General features: G+C 42.8%; 1 protein-coding gene across 1 annotated transcript in view; it reads right to left on the bottom strand.

Moving 5' to 3' along the window:
• The window catches only part of ca10a (carbonic anhydrase Xa), a 168207-nt gene that overhangs the window by 135842 nt on the left and 6921 nt on the right, over nucleotides 1–25444 (bottom strand). Inside the window, exon 3 of the mRNA XM_018688391.2 lies at nucleotides 9843–9917. Coding sequence (XP_018543907.1) covers nucleotides 9843–9917 — 75 coding nt within the window. The remainder of the gene's footprint in view (nucleotides 1–9842; nucleotides 9918–25444) is intronic.

Raw genomic sequence — 25444 nt, 5'->3', positions numbered from 1 at the left:
TTGGTTATCAGTGGGGGGTCACCCGCCTCGAAGGCACTCCCCCCTCATTAAAGTCCAGCCCAGTGAGGAATGCTATCAGCGCTGGAGTCGAGTCCTGCTGAGGAGCTTTGTTTAAACAGCGTTGTGCTGTATTACCCAACTTAATGGAGGCTCCATCTCCGGCCCAGCCCTCAGCAGACCATGTACTTACATGGGGTTACACCCCCCCCCCTCCCAATGTCAGGGATAGGGCAACGCAACCGAGTGGAAGTGGGTGGGAGGAGACACAAAACAAGAAAATTGTACGTCTGAATGTTGGTGGAGAGCAAATCTCATTTATTTGGTTGTTAGCTCAGTTAAGTGAAGTGTTCGAATGAGAAAGGCCAGCTTTGTGGGTCCAAGAGGAAACCAGCAAACAGTGGAAATGACAGGGTAAATATAATTATATAAGCAGAGGCTTGCAGCATTTTGAAGGTTTTGAAATGCTGATTTGTCTAAGAAATGGGCCTAGGACCAGCCACAGAGGGAGGCTTTAAAATGGAAGCTAAATCAAAATCATTTTCCTTTATGATCATGATTTATGCATGATACAATCAATGCTCTGGGAAGTAAAGAAAAAACAGGCACACGAAGAGAAATGATGAATAATTGAATTTAAGTTGGCTACATCAAACAGCATGGCATATGTTCCAAAGTTTTTTAAGTGGGTGTCAGTGCACTCTGTGGCATCCCACACATCCACCAGTTCACTAGAAAGCTCCCACTCGTCCAGATGTTCGGCTCACCCCTGCTGTGGTAACAGACCTCCAGCAAACAGAAAGGTTCTTTATCGTGTTTCTGTGGGACCAACCACAGGACTGACTGTACGTTATCTACGTCCAGACGACTCATAAACTAAATTTCCAGGGTTTGGCTCAGAGTCAGTTGGGCCTGTTCTTGTGCTCTGCTCTCTCTACACGCTGTGTGTTTGACCACCATTGATTTGTCTGTATTTGAAGCCATCCATGTCTGCCAGTGCACTCTGCATAATGTCTTCAGACGCCCTCGTTCTCTGCCAGCCATCTCACACTTACTATGCAAGCTGCTGTTCTGCTACCATAAGCAAAACAGAGAATGCCGAGAGCCCGAGGATGCAGCTTAATCTTTACATCTCTGCGAGCACAGCGGGCACGGCAACACAAACCTGTGATATAATACAGCGTTTGCATTCCGCTGACATTCCTCTGCAGATCCTCGAAGACAAAAAGAAGTTTTATCAACAGCGAGTCACTCCACCGTGATTGTTTTATTCACCTGCCTGTGGCTGAGGTTTGGTTATTGCTGAGAAATCTCAAACCAAAGCCTCAAAAACAATACCAATCTGAAAACGTGACGTGTGTTTAATTCTTCTGTTTTTCTTCACATTATGAAACAGCTGATATATGAAGGAGCGGAGGTGAATCATAAAGCACCTTGTGGCATCTGTAAGCAATCTGTCCTCAGCACTGTGTGCCATTTGTTTCCCTCTGGGGGCGTATGTAAGTAGTTTAGCACAACACGATTTACCAAGGCAATGTAAATCAAAGGAAAGTCTGGAGTACAAGCATCAGCAACTTACTGTACTGTAGGTACACAGCTGCTCTGTACACACACTGTACACTAATTCTCCTAAATGCCACTCTGAGAAGCTAAACACACAACGCAGGGGCTGACAGAGTAGCACATAAGCTAAAATAAACAGGACAGGCAGACGAGGGGAACCAGATGTAATCGTGTATTTTCCTCTGTAATCTTCTTTGTCCTGCACCAGACTCAGATTATTTGACTTATATCACAATTTGTAATCCCCTCAGCACACAATATCAGTATCAATAAAAGGAAATGCTGTTTGGCAAAGATCCCTGTGGTGAGATATTAAACGAGCCATCACCGGATCCTCTCTGATATGATGCTGTCTTCAGGAGATTTTCATATTTGTGGAATACACACAGCTTTGCCTCACGTGGACCCTCAGCTGAATGCTGATTCACAGTTAGCCTGCCAAATGCTAATGGCTACAGCTAACACACTGCAGTGAAGGACAGTTTTTCACTTTGAGAGAGATCTGACACGCTGATCAAATTCACACTGATGATGAGTAACAGGCTCCGGCTATACATATTCATCAGGACCAAGACCAAGACCATGATCTGTCACCGACTTTAATCCAGAGCTTCTGAGAGAGATGAGATGAATTCTTAGCTTTATTATTTGTGATAATATGATCTGAACTGTGTGACTGTAATTCTTAGGACTATCTTAAAAGTGGTCAGTTGTGGGAGCGGGAACAGATTGGTTTGTAGTTGGTGGAATAGAAGCAGAAAGCTAATAATCAAAGAGCAGAGAGAGAAAACCTTTAAAGGAACCGACAGGAAAGAAGCAGAGAGAGGCCGATTTGATTTAAACAAGGATGGAGTGAAGGCACAGACGAACCCAGACAGCTAGTTTTGACTGAGCATATCTTAAGTGATCAGAGCAGATCAAAAGAGAGAGAGTGTGAAAAGAAAGTTTAGCTCCACTCGCTGTGAGTCGGGGCCAGCGGTGCTCACAGTGACTCAGTGATTGACAGCCAGCCACAGATTCACACTGACCTGTGGAATTGAAGGATTTAAAGGAGGTGAGGAAAGTGTCTGCACTCATCATCACAGGGTTACTGTCAACCATGAGGAATATTTTTCAATTTCCAGCAGTTTTCTTTCTTTGTGTGGCTCTTTAAGAAAATGCACCACCCCTCCGTCTCCAACCTTCAACTCTATTTATCCCACCGCTCTCTTTCTCTTAACCTCCGCTCGGCTGTCTCTGCTTTCATCTCTTTGCCTGGTCGTACACGGACTTGACTTCTCTCCTCATATACCCCCTCTTCAACCCTTCCCTACCCATCCACCATCTTCCCTGTCCTCTCATCTCCTGTCTTTCATCTTCCCTCTCCTCCTCCCTCATTTCTTCTCTCTTGGTCGGACTGTGCCTTCCACCGTCTCCTTTGTCTCCGTACTCTCTCCTCCCCTTCACTTTCTTTCTTTGCTTGGATTTCTTTTTTATTTTCTCCTTCAGCTCATCTTCTGACTTTATGTTTTTTCCTCTCCCTCTGTCTTCTCATCTGTCTTCCTCACCTATTCGCTTTCTTTTCCTTCTGCTTGTCTTCTCTTTTCCTTACCTCTACACCCTAAATACACCTGTTTCCTCTCCTGTTTCCTTTCCTCCTCTCTTCACCTCTCCTTTCTCCATCCATTTCCTTTCCTTTCTTCCTTTCCTCTCTCCATCTGTCTCCTTTCCTCCTCTCCTGTCTCCTCTCCTCTGTCAGTCAGTGGAGGGTAAATAAAGGGGAGGTTATGAGGGCCATTCTGTCTGCACCCCATCCATCACGCTGCCACTTAATACCCACAGCTGTCACTGTGTGTACACAAGTGTGTGTCTCTGTTTTATGTCTCTCTCTCTCTGTGTGTGTGTGTGTGTGTGTGTGTGTGTGTGTGTGTGATCCAGTTCAGGCAGCCAGAGTGTGTGTGTGTGTGTGTGTGTAGGATTTTCCAGATATCACAACAGAGATTGACGGAGTGTTACCAAAAATGTAAATACTGCTCTAACAGCAGTTCGACATGTTTCCTTCCTTTCTGCTGAAATTATTTTCCACTGTGTGTGTGTGTGTGTGTGTGTGTGTGTTCCTCCAGGCCTCTCTGACAGTGAGCAGTAACACCACACAGGGTGTTTGCCACAGACTTTCTTTGAATGTGAGCAGACTGAGTGTGAACTCCATCAGTTGGACACGAGGAGACACCAGGACATGAGCTGCAGAGGAGGAGGCTTTAGTTTGAGACAGGAGCAGTGTCCATCAAACACTGGAAGGCCTGTAACATGCAGGAGGAGCCAACACCAGTATGATACTGGTGAACAAAAGCATTTTTCCTTCCCTCCGTTCATGTTGTCTTTCCTCCAGTTAACACACACCGTCTGTTGTTTTCAGACCAATTAGATTTCAGTCATTAACTCAGTTCTATTTACTGGAGTTCATTTAGATTTCACCTCTGTTCTCTGACTGTGACCCCCCCTCTGCCCAAAACAGCTGTAGTGTGTAGCTGACCTCAGTGTAAGATAAAAGCTCTTTTCTGATTATTTTCCTAGTTTTCAGTTTTACTGTTTAAATTAGGAATCAGGGCGGCACCGTGGCGCAGTGGTTAGCACTGTCACCTCACAGCAAGAAGGTTCCAGGTTTGAACCCTGGCTCACTGTGTGGGCTCTCTCCGGCTTCCTCCCACAGTCCAAAGACATGCAGGGTAACTGGTGACTCTAAACTGTGTGTAGGTGTGAACTGTTTCTCTTGGGACCATAAATGATCCTGTCTTTGTTTTCCACCCTGTGTTTCTCTCTCATTTCTCCAGCCTGTCCTACAGTCTGTCAGACACAGTGATGTGTGTGTGCACACAGCTGCACAGATTATTTGTGGGTTAGGGAAAAGGAAGTATATTTAATTCTGGAGTTGAGAGAAGCTGTGAGTACAGCTGATGTAGGAAATATCTGCACACACACACAGAGTGAAATCCTGCCTTAGAAACAGACTGCTGTGCCCACAACATCCTGGAAGATTCTTTTCTTTTTCCCACATGTTTTAAAGCATGTCAAGCTGATCTGATCCAAAGTGTTTCCTGTTCCATTTGTGGATACCTCAACACTGAACTAGAAAGAGGAAAGGCTGGGATGGTACCACTGTGTACCAAAGTGGAGGAACAGTGCAGCAGCATATGGGTGAAGAAGGCAATATTTCACCATGATAGGTGGAAGAAATTTCTCCTGCAACTGTTGCCTCCACTGGGGCCAAATCTGTTTAGTTAGATACTCGAGGCCCATCAAACAGCCCCTGGTGTGCAGTGTTGGCTGTCAGAAACCATATCCTGCACTCTGAAAGCACTGATCCCATCACTGAGAGGCCTCTCCTCATCAGGCCTGCCCCCACACAACAGCAGCTCTCGCACATTTCAGTCTCTTTTTCCCACCTACAGCTCAGGAGCTGGGCTCAGTCAAAACAAGCTGGAAATCTGCTATTAGATATCTATTTTCTTCCCATAATTGTGCTGAGGGTAAATTGTGCATGGCCCTGCTGGCAGTGTCTGCTCTCTTTTATTTGGTTTAAGATCAGAAATTGTCACTTGAAGAAGAGCTCACTACCTGCAAGACATAAATAAAGTACCTGCCAATTAGCCTCCTCCATTGATTCAGAGAGTGGCTCAGCTGGAGCATTCAGGAAGAAAGGAGGGGGGCAGGGTGTCTCACATCACTGCTTTCTGGACTTTGAGACTGGTGGCTAAAATTCTATAATTGCTGCTGGTTCTTGTCTCAGCGGGATGTAAAAAAAAGTTAATCGGCTCACAGGCCTGCTAGAAAAACTGCAGCTGCGTGTTTGATTTCTGGGAAGAAAAGTGGCTATCAAACAAGAGAGTGAGGAGGGAAAACACAGGATTCAATTAAATTCTGGTGATGAGAAGCGGTGACAAAATGCTCTGACGGGGGTTGAGGGCCTTGGAAAATGGTGCATCAGATGTGGAGATGTATGATAAGGTCCGATGATTAGATCAGATGTTCGCGCGTTCAAGATCAAGAGCTGTCCTCCATGCTCGGTTAGCAGCAAAAAACGCAACAATAATCCTAACTGGAGCAGCGCAGCACATTACTCAACACTTGTGCCAACAGGTTTTATCTAATTTAAATCAGCAGAGTGGCTGACATGGCAGCTGAGCTCCAAACTCCTTCAGAAAAATACACTTTTTAAAGGGTCACTTCACCTAATGTAAATAGAGACCCATATTTGAATGCCTTGACAGTGGGTCTGTTGTCACACAGATACTCATTCTGGTTTTATTCATCTGGGGTTTCTGTCTCTCTCTGACATGAATGGAATGTGGTTGGTGATCCTCAACAGGCAGGTGTGTCACTCAGTCCACACACCTCAGCGTCACCAGCTGTCTTTAGGATTACTTTCTGCCAGAGGAATCAGGCACCAGGATTCAGCAGCAACATTTTGTCATAGCTTATTTCAACTGAATGAATTCCATCTGCTCATATTAGATTACTATACTCTAATTAGCATCGCTAATTCGCTGAGTTTTTATTCTGTTTTGCTACATTTGTGAGTAAGTTTCATTCATAAAAATGTTACCCAGGAAGAAACATGTCCCACTGCAGAGCGACTGAGTCCTGCTGCTGGAAACCAGCAGATGAAAACAGAACTGATTTAGCAGTGTCAGTGGTGATAGTTTAAAACAAATAAAAATATCAATAAGCTTCCAACACTGTGTCATATCAAAGTCCTACTGCGGCAGCAATAAAGACAGAATGTAAAAAGCCTTCCTAGATAAAGCAGTAAACAGCATTCATCTCCATGTTAGGTGGTGTTACACTGTAACACTGAGGCAATGTTAATACAGATAACTTCTCAAATGATGACTGCACTGACATGGTGTCATTTCATCTTAGTTGGTTTTAATTTAAATGTCAGTGGGATCTAACAGGAACATGTACATATACACAGCAGGGTCCATTTACTCCTGAAAGATGATGCAGCCTTTGAACTGAAATGCTAATTATTGCATTATTAAAAAGCTTCTAACTTTATGAATAAGATGGAAAATATCTTAATTCGTCTAATGTGGATCCCTGGGACAAAGCTGTATCATGTGGAGGGCTGCGACTGGAATCATCTCTCAGATCCAGAGTCACGTCCCTGTTACACTGCTGCTCTTCCTCTCTCTATCCTCCCCCTCATCATCCCCCACTGCTGCTTCCACAGCTCTGTCACTAGCCCCGGGTGGAAGCTCCAGACTCTGCAGTGATGCCCCATTACATCGCAGGATCGTGGCCACACACAGGGACAAATGCACCCACACCTTGAGTTCTGTTGGCACACAGGGTCTGTCTGACGGCTGATCTACGAGAGGGCAGCAGGCAGTGGCTCAGTGATGCCGCTGGGTCACCTCCTCTGTATTTCTTTCTCTGTCACAGTTCATTAGCAGGTGGGACCATCAGCCCTAAACTCCCTCTGCTGATGAAGACCCTGTGGAGTGCTCAAAAGCTGTGGATAAAGTGAATAAGTTGTAGTTTTGTCAGCTGCTGTCTCCGTGGTCAGAAATAAGCTGTTAATCCCACGTGTGTCAGAGCGCTGTGAAGGCCATGCTGATGCTAACCCAACATGTCCTCCTGCTGCTGCTTCTTAAAAGCTTTCAGAGTGACTTTTATTGTGAACAGTCACAGGAAAAGCAGTTTATCTGTCACCTCATCAGCGGCCATTTGGGGGATTTTGTGACTTAGACTCACTGTTTCTAAAATCCTGCCTACCACCCTGGAAGACAGAGGGAAAGACTGAATTTAAATTTCCCAGCAAAACAAAGGAGACATGTTAAAAGTAAATGTGTAAAATCACACACACGTTAACCAGCAGCAGTGATTCAACATCTCTCAGACACCATTTTGATCGCGTCTTTATCTTTGGAAGAGACTGATAAAAAGAGAGAAAGATACAGTTTGTGTTTTTGGCTTCATGAGCTTCAAACTTACTGAACAGATTTACTGTTTGATGTCCAACTCATGGTTCCATGAACAGACTCTCCGTCCTCCTTTGAAGACTCTCACGTCTCTTCTGAATGATTCTGCTTTACTTGTGGCTCTAAAATGTCCAGTCACGCTGGAGGACGCTGTCATTCTCATCTGTGTGCAGGTGCCTGAACTTTTACTTCAAGGTTAAACTGAATAAATCGTTGGCCTCATGTTTTTATAATATTACAAACCAGGGCTGAACGCACTGAATAGCTCAGTACTGAGAGAATACACTGCATCAAAGCTCCAGTACATGTTGCTTGGTGTGTGGAGTATTTTATATACTTACTGTGGATAAAGATCTGGACAGGATCACACATCATGTCTTCAACTAGAATATAAATGCTCTCTGTCTATTCAAACTATTCAGCATTTTCTTTATTTATCACTGTTAATTCAGATTCAGCTGAATTATAAAATTGCTACCCAGATACAAACTGGACTGTGCAGAAATTCAATTAATTACAGCAAAATGTGTAAAGTGATATTGTGTTCCACGGCCCAGCATTAGAGTACACGGTTCAGTTGGTTATTTTTGCCCTGTAAAAAGAACCACACCAGAGAGAGGAAGTGATGAGCGACCCTCTAACCCGACTGAAATAATAAAACAGGCACGGCTGAGGAAGTGGGAGTTGAGAGCAAAGCTAATTGAGAGAGCTCAGGAAGGAGAAGCAATATTCCAAGGTCAGTCACAGAGACACAAGCCTGAGAAGGTGATTACATTTGCTTTGCTAACCTTCAGCTGCAAATGTTCCAAGATGCTGGGCCATGGTTTTTGACCTCCGCTGAGAAATGTTTCAGAGAAGCAAAATGGGCCATCGGTACCAAAGCTGAGCAGGGACATACAGTTATTATTGCTTTTCCAAGTGAGGAAGAAGAATCATTTCCATCTCAATCTCTACATACAATATTCAAGAACCAGACTGTGCAGACGTCTCCTGAGCTGTTACACTGATCATCTCTGATCAATAAGCTACTAAGAAATAACCAGGGAGAACAGAGGTGGTACTTTGAATATCAACAAATCTTGGTAGACTCCTGCATGACATTAAAATCCCACTGCACTGCACTGTTCAATTTTCAGTGAAATCTTTTATCACCACTCAGTGTCCAAGTAGACTCCAATACGAGAGCTTGTCCAATAAGAAAATACAGGGCATCAATATTATTTCTCTCTGCGTCATTAAATTGAGCTTCATTTGCAGTGAAAATCCTTCCTTTCTCTATTAGCTATGAAAGAACAAGGTAACTAGGGCTGGGAATTCTCTGCACGGCCACAGGAGGATCATGAGTAGTGTTTAACTGCTCCAGCTGTTGTATGGTGGTTAGTAAAGCAAGTGTGCCGTGGAGAACTGAGAGATAGCTGCGATATAAACGCAGCAGCAAACCGCCGAGTGTTTGGTGCCAGAGGGAAGGACAAACAGGCACTTATTTATGTATGCCTGGACATGCTGGGGAAGCTGCACTGTTTGCTTTGGGAAATAAAGGCTTTCACTTATTGTGTACACCACAACAGCACAACAGCTCTCTGTGTTATATTGCATCAATGCTTTTATTCTCTGAGGCCCGAACTCTAACCACAGCCTTCACCACAGTATGCCAACTTTAATCCTCAGCCCTACTTTAAAGTTTAAGATTAACTTAAAAAAATATTTATCACCCTCGTTCTTTATGTTGAGACGTGTGCATCTGGGGTGAAAGCAGGGTTCAGGTTACAGACTCTAACCCTCAGCTCTCACTGTCCCTTCATGCTCCCGCCTCCATCATATTCCTGCTAACCAAAGTTAGCCGCGATGTTTGCAGAAGTGAGAACTCACCAAATGTCCTCTATTTGAATTTTCCTAATTGTTCTCTCTGTGCACAGACATTTGGTCCTCATAAGGATTGATATTGACTTACGTACACACACTCACACACGCAGCCACCTGCAGGCTTTATCAAAAGGACCTCAGCTCAGCAGAAAAACACAATCTCAGGAAAATAATTGGCCTGACACGCAGATACACAACAAGATGGAGAAGGTGGAGGGAACAGCGAGCTGCTGTCAATCAATCAGTGAAAAAGCGTCAGCTGTGTGGGAAGGGCAAAGAGGTCTCGTCTGAATGAGAAAATAAAACCACTGCCAATGGCAAGGTGGCCCGATGTTATCTTAAATATGTAATAAGCTGCGACTTCAGGATCAGGCACCGTGTGTTTCAAATACATGCAGGAAAATGATGTGGGAAACTTCCACGCATCAAAGTGTTGCATACTGTTCTGAGGCTTACCTGGAACAAAGCTCCCCTGCACCACCTCCTTGTACGCCCACCATCCTTCGTGAATTTTCGGCGGATTCGGCTGTGCTGTGAGGTGAAGACAAGAAACACAGAAACAGGGACATCAACAACTTAGATCTGAAATTCAGACAAGAAAGCAAAAATACAGTCCTGCCATGTTTAGAAGCTCCTCGACTGAAACAACATGATTTTTTCCTCCTCATCATTTCAAGTCGCACGGCTAACCTTTCTCAGCAAGAGGGCCCAGCAAATACAGTCTCTGGAGACGGCCTTGGATCAAATACACCACCGATCAGAATTCAACCTCTCACTTCTGTCCAACTCAACACACACACACACACACACGTGTAAACTCTCTCGTGATGTAGCCGCTCCCTGGGCATTAGTATGGAAATGCATTCTGTCATGTTGTGTGAGCTGTGGGAGAAAGTCCCAGATCAGAGCACGGTGTTACAGTATAATTGAGGTGACTAAGTAAAGGTCTCAGTACGAAGAGAGAGTTGTGATGGAGAATTACCCGCTGAGCCTTCAGGATATTACTTTTTACACCTCAACTTTTTTTTTTTTCCTGTTCATTGACCAAACGCGGTCTGGCTGTTGCCCTGCTTGCTTGTCTCTAATGGAAGTTGAGGTGGCCGAACAACCTTCCTCCCCCTGCTATCCCCTCCAAACAGCCTTGCTTCACTAACACTGTAGAGCAGGTTCAATTTCAGAGGGGTGGGCCGGCTGGACATGATCCAGAAAAGGCTATTTTCTCTGAGGGCAATCTCCGCTGCCACAGGCTGAAAAGGAAGGAAAACAGTAGCTGGCCTCCCAAGGAAAAGAAATGGATCCTGTTTGTCAATGCCTTTCTCCAAATGATAAATAGTTTCTCCCGTTCTGATGGTAAATGAACTTCAAGTAAACACCACCATTGATTGGACTGTGCCTAAATCAGTGCATTGGCCAACTAAGAAGCAGTGAGTTGGACTTTCCAAACCATCGGAGGGAGGCTGGCCCCCTGCCCGGCACTGCTGGGCCCTGGCAACACGTCCACTTAAACCACAACACACTTTCATTTATGACGTTTTTTTCTGCAGTCAGTTTACCAAAAAGAGGAAGACTGGCAAACAAAATGATCATTTCTCTGTGCCATTACAGCTCCTAAAACACATTTTATTTGTTTTGGATGAAAGAGCAGGAAATAATTACATGTTAAAATTGCTATGTGTACCACTTCAGACACCATGGCACTGTAAAATTCATTATGATGCTTTGGTGTAGCTATTATCATAAAAAGAGACTTTGCCTGAGATGACTGGAGCCTCCATGTCTCCGGGGTGGGATTATTAGTCGTGCTGTTTCTCAAATCTAAAAACTTTTTTTTAATAAATCCTCTTTCTTGTCTGTGCAAACAAAATATTTCTACTTTACACCTGTACTGGGAGAGCAGTATTTTCATCATGTTTTAGTGCCATAAAGAAATCTCTCTTTGCCCTGTGAAGCAATAGAGTGGATTTTGATTTGAAGTGTTACAGCTCAGTCACAGCAGCACGTAATAACAGCAAAACATTGGTCCAAAATCACTTGATTCAAATGGAATCTCTGGAAACAGTGAACTTGTAGAGGCTGGGTACGCTGACATCTGAATTTGTGCCTTTGACCAAATAAAATGGAAGATCATTTTAGCTGTATGGCATCATCCAATTTATATCACTCTGCTCTCACAGTGCCAGGCATGTTCATTAAAATGTAATCAATTACTCATCTCCATTTAAAACTCATCCATTAAGAAAGTAATAACATCACTCCTCAACAGAGAAAGTAATTAGCCATGTTCCTCGGTACGTTACGTCCTTCAGCGGTGCCTTCCAACAACTCCTAAGTGGTCACATCCACCGACCATCTCCTGTACGGAGCACATGTAGAATGGAAATCTATACGTGGTTTAATCAACAGCAAATCTACACTTTGGAGGTAATTACTTATCATCAGAAGCTAGCTTAGCCGCGATGACTGCACACAGCACTCCACAAGTCCTCAGAGACGCCCAGGTCATTTTTAAACGTGTGCGTACCAGTAGCTAGCTGACCAGCTAACACAATAAGTAAATGAAACTGGAAAGTGTATCCTCCCTCTTCTTATAGAAGCTAGCACCTAGCTACACCTCCTCCTCCTCCTCCTCCTGCTTTTCTACTGAAACTGTAGTTGAGTTAATGATCCCACTTGTTACCAGTGTTCATTTCATTGATTATTAGTCACTTCTGTTTTTTACACTCAGGCTTTTTAAATGAGACCTGATCTCTTTCCTTGAAGACAGTTAGCAGCGTGCTGTCCTGTCCCTGTGTGTTTTTCAGGGCTCGTTTCCAAAGCTCACTGTACGCTGCAGGTCTCCTCTGCCTGCTAGAGATACAAACAGCTGGTTGTAGGCAGCAGTGCAGATCTGTGACCCATTAATTACACAACACAAGAGAAGAGCGCCTCGCTGCTACAAATGAAAACGGACTAAATGATTTCACCCTCATCCATCTCCTGGTAAGAGCACAAATAAAACAAACCTCCACACGCTGACAGAGAATCTTGTAAATACTGGAACTCAGATTGAATCTCTTACATTACAAAAAAAGATCTCACATTACTGTAACGAAACACATCACTGCTAACACACTGCTGCCTTTATCCAAACAAACAGAGCCAGCCACAAGCACCAGTCTCCTGCTCTGCCTCTGTGTGCACTTACAGCTGTGTAGCAGCTAACTGACAGCAGCATGTCAGCACAGCTGGATGACTGACAGCTACGTTTCCATACAGATGACCATGCTGAGCGGCAGACGAACTGTGATGTTGGTTCATCTCTTCATCAGCCGCTGAGCATTTTCAACATGTTTTACAAGAAGAGGCTCCTAACGAGCAGCAGCACACACTGTTACTGGTGTTGGTGTATGTTTGTGTTGGTGTGTGTGTGTAGGGGTAGTAGTGTGTTTAAGTGAGAGCCCTTGGGATTCTAGCTACTGTAAGTAATAATATAAAGGAGATTTGGAGGCCTGTGGACATGATCCTCTTACAAGCTACTGACAACAATACAGATACAGTTCTCTCTCTCTCTTACTCACACGGTGCACATGTGCACTGTAATACAGCCTATAATAACACAGCTGTTGTCCCTGACAAGAGTACAACTGCCTTTATACACACACACCACACACACACACAAAATCTGAGGAATGTGAATTATCCATTCAAGAAAGGAGAACATTAATGTTAGGTGTTGTATCATCTCTGTCAGGATTATTAATAATAATAATAATGTGATACATGTCACTTACTGTGAATTCATTAAATACTTTTACATTGAAATCATGCAAATGATCATTTCAAAAATAAAATAAGATCTTAATGAATTCATAATGTCTCATTTATTTTTATTCTCCAATCCTTTATGATTATTACGAGTTAATTTGTGCTCTGTTATTTATTTAACTCAGTGTCTCTTTTCCTTGTGTCATAATAATACTAATAATAATAATATTCTCTCAAATCAAACCCTTTGTTTTGTGTTGAGTGTGGCTTCTCTCCATCTACAGCTGAGTGACAGATGAATCTAAAGTAGATATTTTAGTGAACCTGAGGAAGACTGCCCACCACATCATCCTCCAGTGTAATCCTGTGACCCTTTTCTGTGTGGTTGTGTATTCATCACACAACAGCAGAGATGATGATGTGTTTCATCTACAGTCTCTGATTTGAGAGAGCGGCTGTGTGTAGATCAGTTCAGGATCTGACAGTTAATATTCCTCTAGACATCATGAAAAGTTTTATTCACAGATTTAAGAGTAAAAACATCTGGATGAATGCAGCTGTTCTCAGGATGAAAAATGACCTCCATAAAATCACTAACACCACAACATGACCCATCTGATCTGCTGAGAACAAATAAAACATGTTGGAGAGAATCTTCATCATTTAGTTTTTATTTATCAGTTGTTTTTTTTTGTATCCAGCCCAGACTGAACTGATTGGTTAGCTGCAGTTATCTCTGGTCTTCTGTTCTCGACTCATTAATATGAAGCCTGAACTGACCTGTGATTAAAAGAGAGGCTCAGAGCTCAGTCAGTGTGCTGCTGAACTGCACAGCTGAAATTCATTTGCCTGTAACCTGTTGTTTGCACAACTATAATATATCTGTCATCTCTGCCACTGACAGATTAACAGCATGTCTGGGTGATATTATTATTATTATTATTATTATTATTATTAGGGACCTGAGGTCATCGATGGAGATGAACTTTCTCTCTCTCTGAGACCTGTATCTCTGTATCTCCACCTTGTTGCTCCTGGTTTGTGTGGTCACCAACGTTGCGCCTCAACATTTTGCTTCGTTTGCATTTCCTGTGTCAGGAAAACGAAGCCCTGAGAGTGTGACCTAAAAACCAGCCACAGTGCAGCAGCAGCAGGAGCTCTGATTGGCCAGATGTTACAGGGACTCTTATGGTTTTTAATGCATCATTTAAATGCAAATTTATTTCATCAATTATGTTTTTAAAATGAATCAATGTATTAATTGATTGATTTATTATTCTAACACAGAAAAAGTCTGTAGTAATTAAAGTGGCACACTCCGGCCTCCATATAATCCTGTGGGCTTCTGTCATCACTGGAGGAGGAAGTGGTAGCAACTGTGAGCCAGCTGATGAGACATAATCACTTCCTGTGGTTCATCAGAACAGAGACAGACAGAGAATGAAGTGCAAAGCAGCGTAACAAGCACTGTCCCATTTCCTGGTCCCAAAACACACTCCCTGACATCAGCAGAAAGGAAATGCCTCCAATCTATAAAGGGTAACACAGACAGAGGGTGTAGGAGGTGGGACAGAGGAGGGAGGGGTTGATGGATCACCAGTCTCCATTTTATAGGGACCCAGAGCTGTTAGCTAGACGGTATAGGCTCAGTACAATAAAAGACTGACAGTTAACTAATGTGTGAGGTGAGTGAATGCTGTGCACTGATCAGACTCATTTTAAAATGCTGCCATATACTTGGAAATGAGTTACAGTAAGTCACATGACGTAATGTGCCGCTCTCAGAACGGATGCTCTTAGATTCTGTTCCAGCTTCTTAAAAAAAATTAGAAAGACACTGATGTTTGTTGTCATTTTTCAGAGGTCTCTCGACTCCAACAGTAATGTTCTCAGTAAAAATACATCAGTTTCTGAGAAATAAAAACACATTGTTTTGGTTTGAGAATGGGACTTTGTAGAGTCTGGTTTGTCACTGAGTTTACATGCAGACACATCAGCCGGCTACAGAGACTGTGTTAACCCAACACGTTGGGTCAGCAGGTATGTTCAGTGAAAGCCATGTGAGCTCGTCCCAGCAGACACAGTGGAGTGATCTAATCAGCTGAATTACCCACAAAACAATGAACAATCAGAGAATCAATGAGACAAACCACAGTTTGAACACTGATGTTAAACCTGCAGCTTCAGCATCTGTCGGCTCTGAGCTGTTCACGTCCTGACTCTACGTACAGCAGCTCAGAGGCTCATCACATGAGTCTGCTCCTCCTGTCACTTCTTTCCAAACTATAGATTCCAGGACTGGACCCAGTGTAGACGTGTACTTTGTGTTTCAATCATCTGCTTGTTCAACTAGCTCAGTCAGCGAAGCCTCATTAAATAAAGACCGTATCACTGGACTGAGGAGGCGACTTGTAAAATTCCCTCATTTCAATTTTCAAAAACAACTTTTCTCCTCTACAGTGTGAAACATTACACATTCATCTCCACTACATTCATCCAGCATCTTACTATGTACAGCTCCTCCCTTCACTTTCACTCTGTTTTGGATTTTTCTTTTCTTATTTTTTTTTTCCTATCCCTCCCTTTGTGACTTTTCATCATCCTTCTTTATTTCTTTCCATCTTATCCCATTTCTCTTTATTTTCCTTCATGCTTCCTCTGAATACATCAGTAAAATCCTCTTTCTCTCCACTGTTCATTCCCTCTTTTCTGATTTTCCCTTTATTTCCTCTCCATGCTGTATAAGAGTCAGAGGTGTGGGTTCTGTATTTAAACCAGCAGAGGAGGATCTGTGTCTGTGTAAAAGGTGGAGGAACAGGCGCTGACTGACAACATGGCTGCTGTGTTATAGGACACAGCTCTGACTCCATGACAAAGGATTTTTTAACAGTACTGCACCACCTCTGTGCTTCCTCCCTCTGTGACTTCTGTCTTGGTTGCTGTACATACATTAAATATATGTAAATGTAAACACATTTTTCCATCTTCCATTTATACTTTTCTTCTAATATAAGTCATTTTTTCCATTTCAGTTTCATCTGTGCCTAATTTGATCAGTTCGTATTTCAGTGCCTCCTTACATCTTTGATTATTACTTCCTTCTGCTTCTCTGTTTTTAGATTTCATTTTTCTTCCCTCTGTTCTTATTACTTTATGTCTTTAGTTGCATTAAATACATAATCGGAATATTTTTTCCCCGTGCCGTGTTTTCCTTCCTTCCTCTTTTCCTTCTTTATCCCTCTAATCTCCCTCTGGCCTCCTCACTTGATTTTCTTGTTTCCTTTTGTGCTTTTTTGACATATTCTCTGATATATTAAATCATGTTATGTCCTTATTTTCATCCCTCTTCTTTCCTCTCTTCTGTTCTGTATCTCATTTTTTTCTTTAATATGTTCCATCCTTCCTTTCCTTGTTGAACTGATCAGATACAAGGTTTCACAGGCTTTTATCTTCCATATCGCTGCTTTGGCTTCAGTGAGGAATGTGAGCACTTCTTTTTTCTCTGACAGTCAATCAGTCAAAGCTGGAGCCTGCTCTCTGCCTCTTGACTAATAAATACATACTTCAGAGACTTGGCAGAACCAGCCAAACCGAAGCTGAAGTACCTGCACCACTAAAACAAACTCAGGAGCACTCGAAACCTCCTCCATTCATCTCCTGGTTCCAAACAATGCCGTGCTCTGCTGTAGTGCTGTTTTGAAAGAAAGTTCCTCTAAAGCCGTATGACAGATCTGGTTGGCCACAGCCTCTTACTGACCTGAATCCTATTTAGCACAGCACCGGCCTATTTCATCCTAATACTTGGGAGTCTGGTAGCGTTCAGCCAGCCCCCGCTAAACCTCCCATAAAGCCAAGGGAGAGAGAGAGAGGGAGAGAGAGAGAGCTCTGTAAATAAACAGTTCATTTTCATATAATATCAAAACTCTTCCATTAATATTCATTGAAGGGCACAAGCAATCCTGAAGCCCAACCATGCAGAAAGAGAGAGGGAGGGAAGGATGGAGGGAGTGACAGGGTCCAGACAGGTACAGGACAGGCTCAGAGAGGGAGGAAGACACAGAGACCAAACTGTGAGTGGTGACGTGCGTCCATAAATGAAACTTGACCTTGCCAACAGCTGTGCTTACTGACTTATGAGACAATTATCTCTCACCAAGCTCCTATTGGTGTCTGTCTTTAATAGCCCCAGCTGTGTGTGTGTGTGTGTGTGTGTGTGTGGCATAGTTACCTCTGTGTGACAGAGTGAAAGATCTGGGCCCTGAAGACTGAATCAAACCGTACCAATTGGATTCCAAACTAAAGTGTGGGCAGTATGCTACTGAGGCAAACCCAAAACTTTAACCAGAGAAGTCACTGCACAACACAAGCTTTCTCATCCACTTTGACCAGTTTGTGTAAAAAAAATTACTTTATTTAATAGTTCATTACATTAATATGTATTAATATAGACCACCTACTAGTTATTCTAGTCATTCTCCATCATGAATGAATTTCACTGCTGCCTCATTCAGCTGAATTACCAGGACTGGCAGTTTATCAAAATGGATACTTCTGAATGACAGATAACAGCTACTATAGAAAATAATCAGTGAATAAATGTAGTTTAGCGATAGCTAGGCTTTAGCTTTTGTGATTCTTTGCAGATGAAATGATAAATCTCAGTAAAAGTTGCTGAGATGTTTCTTGTGGTTTTCCTATTGTAGCGACTGTAGCAAACAATGCCTGCTGCAGAGGACGTCACATATCAAGGGAGCTTTGAAGCAAAGCTTAAGCGTAAAGTTCAGCTTCATGCTCGATGCCTCTGTTGTTCACAGACTCTCTCTTCTCTCCATAACTGGCAGAGAACTATAGTTGGAAATCTGACTTTATGCTAATAGAAGCCTTATCCTGGTTCATTTCTTAGACCTGACAGAGTTTGTCCAGAGTCACAGAAGACATGTAACGCTGCCAGGATGATGCTGCAAAGACGCAAACAACTGAGAAAATCCCCAGTCAAAATGAGCATTTTTTCCCACCTGAAGTTAGTGAACTGCTAATTTCACTTCTTCTTGTGTGCTTTTCAGAGGCAGTTTGGAAATGTATTTTGGAGATAAGAAAGCTTTATGAGTGGTGTGTTTTGGGGTTGGGTTTATTTGACTGACAGCTCTCTCAGACTTCAAAACAGAGACAGAGCTCTCTGACTCTCTTTGCCCAAGTTTTCTGGATCCAAAACAAACACTGAGATAGCAGCAACCGGCAAACCTAAACCCAGGCTTCAACATGTCCCTTTAGGAACCTATAGGACACTGTGTCTCTGTTTTAAAGCAAACAGGACTTCAGGCAGGAAAACAGACTGGTCATCATTATTGAAACCTTCAATCAGTGGATTTAATTAGTCTCCTCAGCCCAAAATGTCACAGAGAACCTTGAACACATGCTCCAGTATCAGACAGGACAAACAGGCTGTTTCATCCCTAATAGGCAAAGTTGGGTCAACAGTGCGGTGTTCTTTTACTCGTCTTATCTGGATGGTGTCAGGGGTGAATTGAGGAGAGTCACAGAGAAGTGGCTAAGTGTTTAGGGATCACTGATCACACCCGATCGGCCTGTGACTCTGACAGGAACACTCTCTCCCTCTGTTTGCCCACCTCCTCCACTCTGTCCCACTTCTCATCCCTAAAACTTTGTCACTGTGTTCTCTCGTCTGAGAGCTGAAAAAAGAAGAAATCCATTACTGTGTTTGTGCTCAAAGAGCTGGAGAAAGGAGAGGTGAGGCAGAGAAAAGGTAGCACCCATCAATAATTGAGGGGGTTTAAAGGAGGTGAGTACCTTTGTCCTGTCTGGCCTCTGATCCTATTGAGCTGAAAGCCATAAAACCCTGTGTACCTGCGCCAGCGACTAGATGCTGTACTTACCACAATGTGTAACAGCTCCACTACAGTCAGCTCTGTCTCAGCACACAGAGCCCAGATTAGCTGCTGTGCAGAGTCTGCTGCAGTGCCCTCACAGTTAACCATGCTCAGTCATTCAACCATTATTTACCACAGAACAGGAGCAACTTCAGATGCATCTAAACTCACTCACTCTTTTTTAGTTTTCTCAGCTTTGAAGTAAAACATAAAGACTAGTGAAGATGTTCATACAGGTGTGACTGATACCGACACTGGGTTTGTCTGCCTAAAGATAAAAGTCATCACCCACTTACACCTACTTATCTTTAGTAAGTAAAAAACAAATAGGGCTAACAGTAGACCCACCGCTGCATGGTCTGTTATGTAACTGCATTAAGTACCACACTCATGCTGCTTAAACCCACACTACAGTTTTCATCCATTTTATTCAGCAGGTCCGGCTCCTCAGAACACCATCATTTGGCGTATGTAATAAACATGTACATCTTTCATGAAGACGAGAACAGTTACATAGTTTGAAATAGTCTGTGTTGTTACCTGTATGTAGGGCTATAACAGCCATATGTTGTTATGTGCTGCCACGTAAACTTAGTGTTAAAAGAAAACGTCATCATCTGACTGTGTGCCGTGCTAACTGTGCACTGTGTGCCATATTCAGGAACCACTGACTACAGGAAAACAGACATAAGGTCAGCCTGCAGCTTTCCAAAATAAGGCTTAAGTCTCACTGAGTCCAATAGAAAGTAATTTCATTAGCTATTGTTGCTAACAGATACATCTAGGAAAACATGGCAGCTAACCAAGCTAGCTGTCTATACATCTGCTGTGATGACTGCTACAGATAGAAAACGCTTTAAGAGTCATTTAGACTATTAATCTGCTGTGGACGAGGCTAACATGGGCTAACCATCCTGGAATAAAGCATTACTGCTCCCCAGTCACATCATTAACAAGTCTGCTCTGCTCATTGAGCCAACACTGTGTGAAGGCAGCTTCACTCTCCTTCTATTCTGACCATGTTTAAACTTAATATCAGAGGATCAGAGGATCCTGCATTAGTCCTGTTGACACTGTAGCCATGGATGAACACACACAAACACATTTAAATACTCGAGTCTAAATTATGATCCTTTTGATATATTTTCCATAAGGATTTATGAATGTTTATCCCAGATGGAAATCTGACACTGACACAGATCTGATTGGGTTTAAACACTAGAAATAAAACTCACTCAGGACCATATACTATTTACAACAAGGAGATAATGCCAGCTTTTTGGAGATTTCAGAACTGACCAAACACAGCGCCTCCACTGTGTTGGTCTCTCAGCAGACTGAGTAAACGCTGGCTGCAGATTATTCCAGAAGGACCGGTGACACGGCAAAACAAACAGTGACTATCACAGAAAGAGAGGAGAAAGCCTGGATAAACACCAGCTCTCTGTGTCTCTGTATCACCCACCCACTTACTGTAAAACACACTCCCTTACTCCCCGTCTCCCACACACAAACACACACTGCTCCTACTCCTATTCCTGTTCCTGTTCCTGTTGCAGGACACACATCTGCCCAGGATTATCAGATTAGCAGCTGGAGATTTGGCTTCCCTGACAGAGCCTGTGTGTGTGATGGGGAGTGAATTGGGGCGCTTGGCTGGTGCTGATATACACAGCAGGCAGAGCCTTTATTCTGATTGGTTCTCACAAAAACTAAATAACTGTCCACCTGCAGCAGGACGCCGAAATATCAGCAGTGGCACGGCGGCCGCTGTCTTCCTTCCATCCTCCTGTCCCTCTTTCTCTGCCAGTCCTCGTCACAGACTTAATCATTTTGCTCTTCTGACTGAGTCAATCCCTCACAAGTACACACATACACACACATACACATACACACTCCCCAGCCCATCTCCCTGTGGTAAATTACAGCTGGCGTGGAGGTCGTTTCACTCCAGCTGGCTGATAGACTTCAGATTCCTGAGCAGCAGATGTGATGAGCTATAGCTTCTTGGGCACGATGGTCACGCTCACACATGCACGTATGTTCATGCACGTTTATATATATATATACTTGTCAGGACTTCTTCTCTCCACCATCCATTCAGTACTGAAATGAACCATAATCTTTAACCCTTTAAGTCACATAATTGTAGCATTTGGTTGGATACATTCAACCCACAAGTCCTCATACAATATCTAAATTATTGTTCCTATATTTAAAAATTTGGTGAATATCAGGTGAAGTTTGAGAAACGACTACTTGGGTAAAATGATTTTTTTTGGCGTCAACAAGCTGCAACTTTGACATATTAGCACCTTATAAGAGTAAATAGGCAACTGTCTGATAACATGTTATGCTATTTAAACATCAGCAGAAAGCAACATTAGCATTAGTTTGGAGTCATGTTTCAGTCCAGCTGCCCATCTTAAATCTGATGTTCACTTGATCTCCACCAACTCCTGATGAAAATGTCTGACACTTCAGCTGCTAAATGCCTCATTATGTCCCTCAGCTCGTTGATAACTGCAGTTTGGTACTGAAAGCTGGATTATCGGAGCTTTTTCACTGGAACCAGGTGCAGGTGTGGGTTTGAAAAACAACAAGAAGTTGAAAGATGCAAAAATGCTTCATAGACCTGAGGAGACCGGCATTACACATTACACACTCATTCGAGTCATTTCAGACACTTCAGCCTCCTCCCTGAGGCGCCACAACAACATTATGCTTCCTCCATTAGATGCAGTCAAGTGCAGTCATTATTAGCATGACCAGAGGAGGTCAGTAGGTCAGGAGGATGTAAACAGGTACAGTTATTTATCTGAAGGCCAATTCTGTCAGTTTTTACTGAGGACAGTGTTTTCCTGCTGGAGGAGCTAAAACTGCTGCAGGTGAAGGGAGGGTCACACATCAGCCATGCAGACATATTTACTGTGCACACAGACTAAATGTCAAGCAGTTTGTCATTTGTTGGAAAATTTGCTGAGACCTCTTTATGAGCTGCAGCTACCTGCATTTATTAATGTCAGCAAAGACTCAAGGCTCGAAGAAAGTTAAGGTGAAACAAGTGTTCAGTACTTGCATACATACTGCATCCTGGTACTCAGTACAACTTATCAAGTTAAAAGGTTTAAGTCTCTAATGTTAAAGTCTCATATTTCAGTGTGTCAGATACATATTTCTTCAACATATTTGATGCTGCTCGTCTCATCTTCAAGTTGTAGCTACATGTTGTAAACATTAATAAGGCTACCACTCAAAACTGTTTCTTGTCAATCTGAAAACCTGATGACAGGAGTCAGATGTTTGTGTGTGGAGTCTGCATCTTTCCCTGTGTGTGTGTTCTCCAGCTTCCTGCCACAGTCCAAACACAGGTGACGTTCACTGGTGGGAGTGAGTGTGAATGGTTTGTCTCCACATGTTGGCCCGGGGACAGACTGGTGACCTGTCCAAGGTGTACCCAGCCTCTTGCCCTGGCTCCGGCTCCCCTTCCTCTGCAACCCTCAAGCGGTTTGGATGGATGGATATTGCTTGTTCACAGGCGAAGCACAAGGGCAGCAGAGCAGATAGCCATGTAGGAGTGTATGGGTAGAGATTCAAACAGAAACACACTGCAGGCGCCATGTGCTACTGGGGTTTACAACATGAGACCCATCCAATCAGAGCAGAGGAGGGACTGATTGCAGGCGTCTCTGGTAACATGGATCTTTGCTTGGTGGCATATGGCTGGCTGAGGGGGACACGTGTTGTTGTCACGAACACACCAAAGGCCCAATCCAGTGATTTCATCATCCCATTTAAATTTCTAAGCTTCCCCGCAGCCACGTTTTTCTCTGAAGGTAACGTGTGATTATCTGCAGTGGTCACAGTTGCTCACAGAATGCGGTTCAGCAGGGGAAGCAGAGCCACTAATGGGCCTCTGTCCCTGGCAGCAATCAGGTGTTGATAATACTTTGCCTTGGAGCCAACACTTGGCTTGCACAGCTTGTTTTGAAAATTTCAAGTAATGCATGAGGTGGGGACTTCATTACTGCCTTTGCAATTTCAATGCTACTTCTGCTGAAGAATATATTACATTTTAGAAACTTTGCACACTTCCATCAAACCTGTTCTGCAAGCTAAAATTCCATATTAGCATTGGCCCCAAAGGACACAAAGGAAATGCACAGATTGGTAAAAAGAGGTTTAACAGCTGAAATCCCAGCTTCTAAACAGGCTGGAACAAGAGACAGACAGACAGACAGACAGACAGACAGACAGTCGACATAAACAGCTGTGCTAAAGTAACACTGCTGCAACACAAGAGCCAACAACAAGAAGAGTTTATCTTTATGATCAGCAAAAAAACAGAAAACTGATCAGAGCTGTGTGCAGAGAACTGCACTGTGTTTTTGTGCTGCATGATAAATTAGCATTAGCACATAGTCATTATTTAAGAGGAGTGTTTGCAGGCTGTCGGCTTTCCTCTAGGGACCATACAAGAAATTAAGCCAGTTCTACAACATTCACAGTACCTGCTAGTTAATTTCTTTAAAGGTACAATACGCAGGATTTGTCAACATTCAAAGATGGCCCCTCCTCCCCGGCTCCAGAGAAGGAGCAGCAATGTTTGAGCTGGAGAGAGAATGAAGAACACCTTCACACACTTGTGCAGGCAGGTGCCACACAGACAGACCTGCAGCTCTTTCTACATTCATGACAGTGACAGAGAGCGAGGACAGGGACGGAGACAGGGACAGAGACAGCCATGGAACCTGTCACTACGTCTTCATAGAGGCCCGCCCTCATGTCCTGTGCACTGCTATTGGCTGAGGCTTCGCTGCCTAAAGCCCAGTAACATCCTGAACACAGCAAAATGAAAAGAAGAATATACAGACGTAGAGCAGGGTAAATACACAGACATGCACTTTTTTTTTTTTTTTAACTGCTGCTCATAATTGTTTTCAGGTCTTTTGGGACAAATCTCAAGTCTTCAGTAGCAAACTGCAAGTCTTTCTGAATGTTGCTGAATGTTGTTGATCATTTTCTGTTCATAGTTTTGTTTGCATGGCACCGAGTCTTCTGAAAGACTGACCTAATAACCAAGCACCCAAGGTGCAAGGCTGAGCGAGGCCTGCTCTTCCTGTTGCTTTAAAGTCTAGAGGAGCGTTCACACGCTGTGAGTTTGGAATATCTGAGACGAGAACAGAGGTTTGTGAGACGTGGAAATTTATGACCAAATTCTCACAATGAGACTGTTGCTACAACAACAGCAAATCAACTGCTCAGAATATGAAGACACACAAAATGCTCTGAGCAGCATTTTAAAAGAATGAACAAAACACACACACCTGTACACACACACTGACAGAAATCCATGGACCTCTGGCAGAAACTTTATTGCTTCACTGCACAAATGATGTCTCTTTTTCATATCAGTCCTTTTGTCTATTTCCATTGAAGCACTTAGATTCACATCGTACTCATCACAGTCTGACAGCCTCGTCCTGATGTCGTACAGTCTGACACAGACAGACACCAAGATTTTATTAGAGCGTCTCACACAGAGCAGGAAACTTTTCTGTTTCAAGTCAGACTCAACTTCAACATCATTCACTTAAAAATCAAACAAATAAAAACTAATAAATACACCAAATCTCTTATTACTGCAGGATGTTTTCACAGTGAAACCTGAGACTTGTATGTTTTTATGTTCAGTCCTCAGGGAGTCTTATCTCAGTGAATCAGGTCAAATCAAGTCTCAAGTCTTCATTTTGAGACACAGTCCACACGTCAAACAGATTAAACAGGTTTCATGTCAGAACATAAAGGTACAAAAAATGTCCAATAATAAAATCTTAAACAATTAAATACAATTTGATTCAACATGTGATTGTTGTAAATTAATCCACCATCATGAACATAATACACTACATGATGCATTAAAAGTTAAGTTGATGTTATTCAGAATTTTTCTTAGAATGAATAACTCCACACACACACACACACACACACACACACATCTTCATCTGCTGCTGAAAATGGTCCAAATTAAACAACATATTTATTGTTCCTAATAAAGATCCACAGTGACAAGCCAGAAACTATTGAGGGATGACAAACACATTATTTGTATCTGATTTGTTGTTGATAATAATAATAATAATAATAATAATAATAATAATAATAATAATAAACTGTATTTACACAGGCTCAAAGTGCTTTACAAAAAAACATATTAAAAGAAAATGACAGATGTTTAAAGACGAGACACATTAAGGCAATAAAAGAGAATAAGGCAGTAAAATCCTGAAGAGATAAAAAGAGGTAAGATCATAGAGAGATTAAAAATGACACTGGCAGTAAAAACAACTGATAGTAGTAAGAGCAGCTTTGAGATAAAAAAAACTACAAAATAATATAAATCTAACCTCAAATAAAAGATGAATT

This window comes from Lates calcarifer, linkage group LG23 (assembly GCF_001640805.2).
Source record: "Lates calcarifer isolate ASB-BC8 linkage group LG23, TLL_Latcal_v3, whole genome shotgun sequence".
NCBI lineage: Eukaryota > Metazoa > Chordata > Actinopteri > Centropomidae > Lates > Lates calcarifer.
This window is presented reverse-complemented; position numbering and strand designations above follow the sequence as displayed.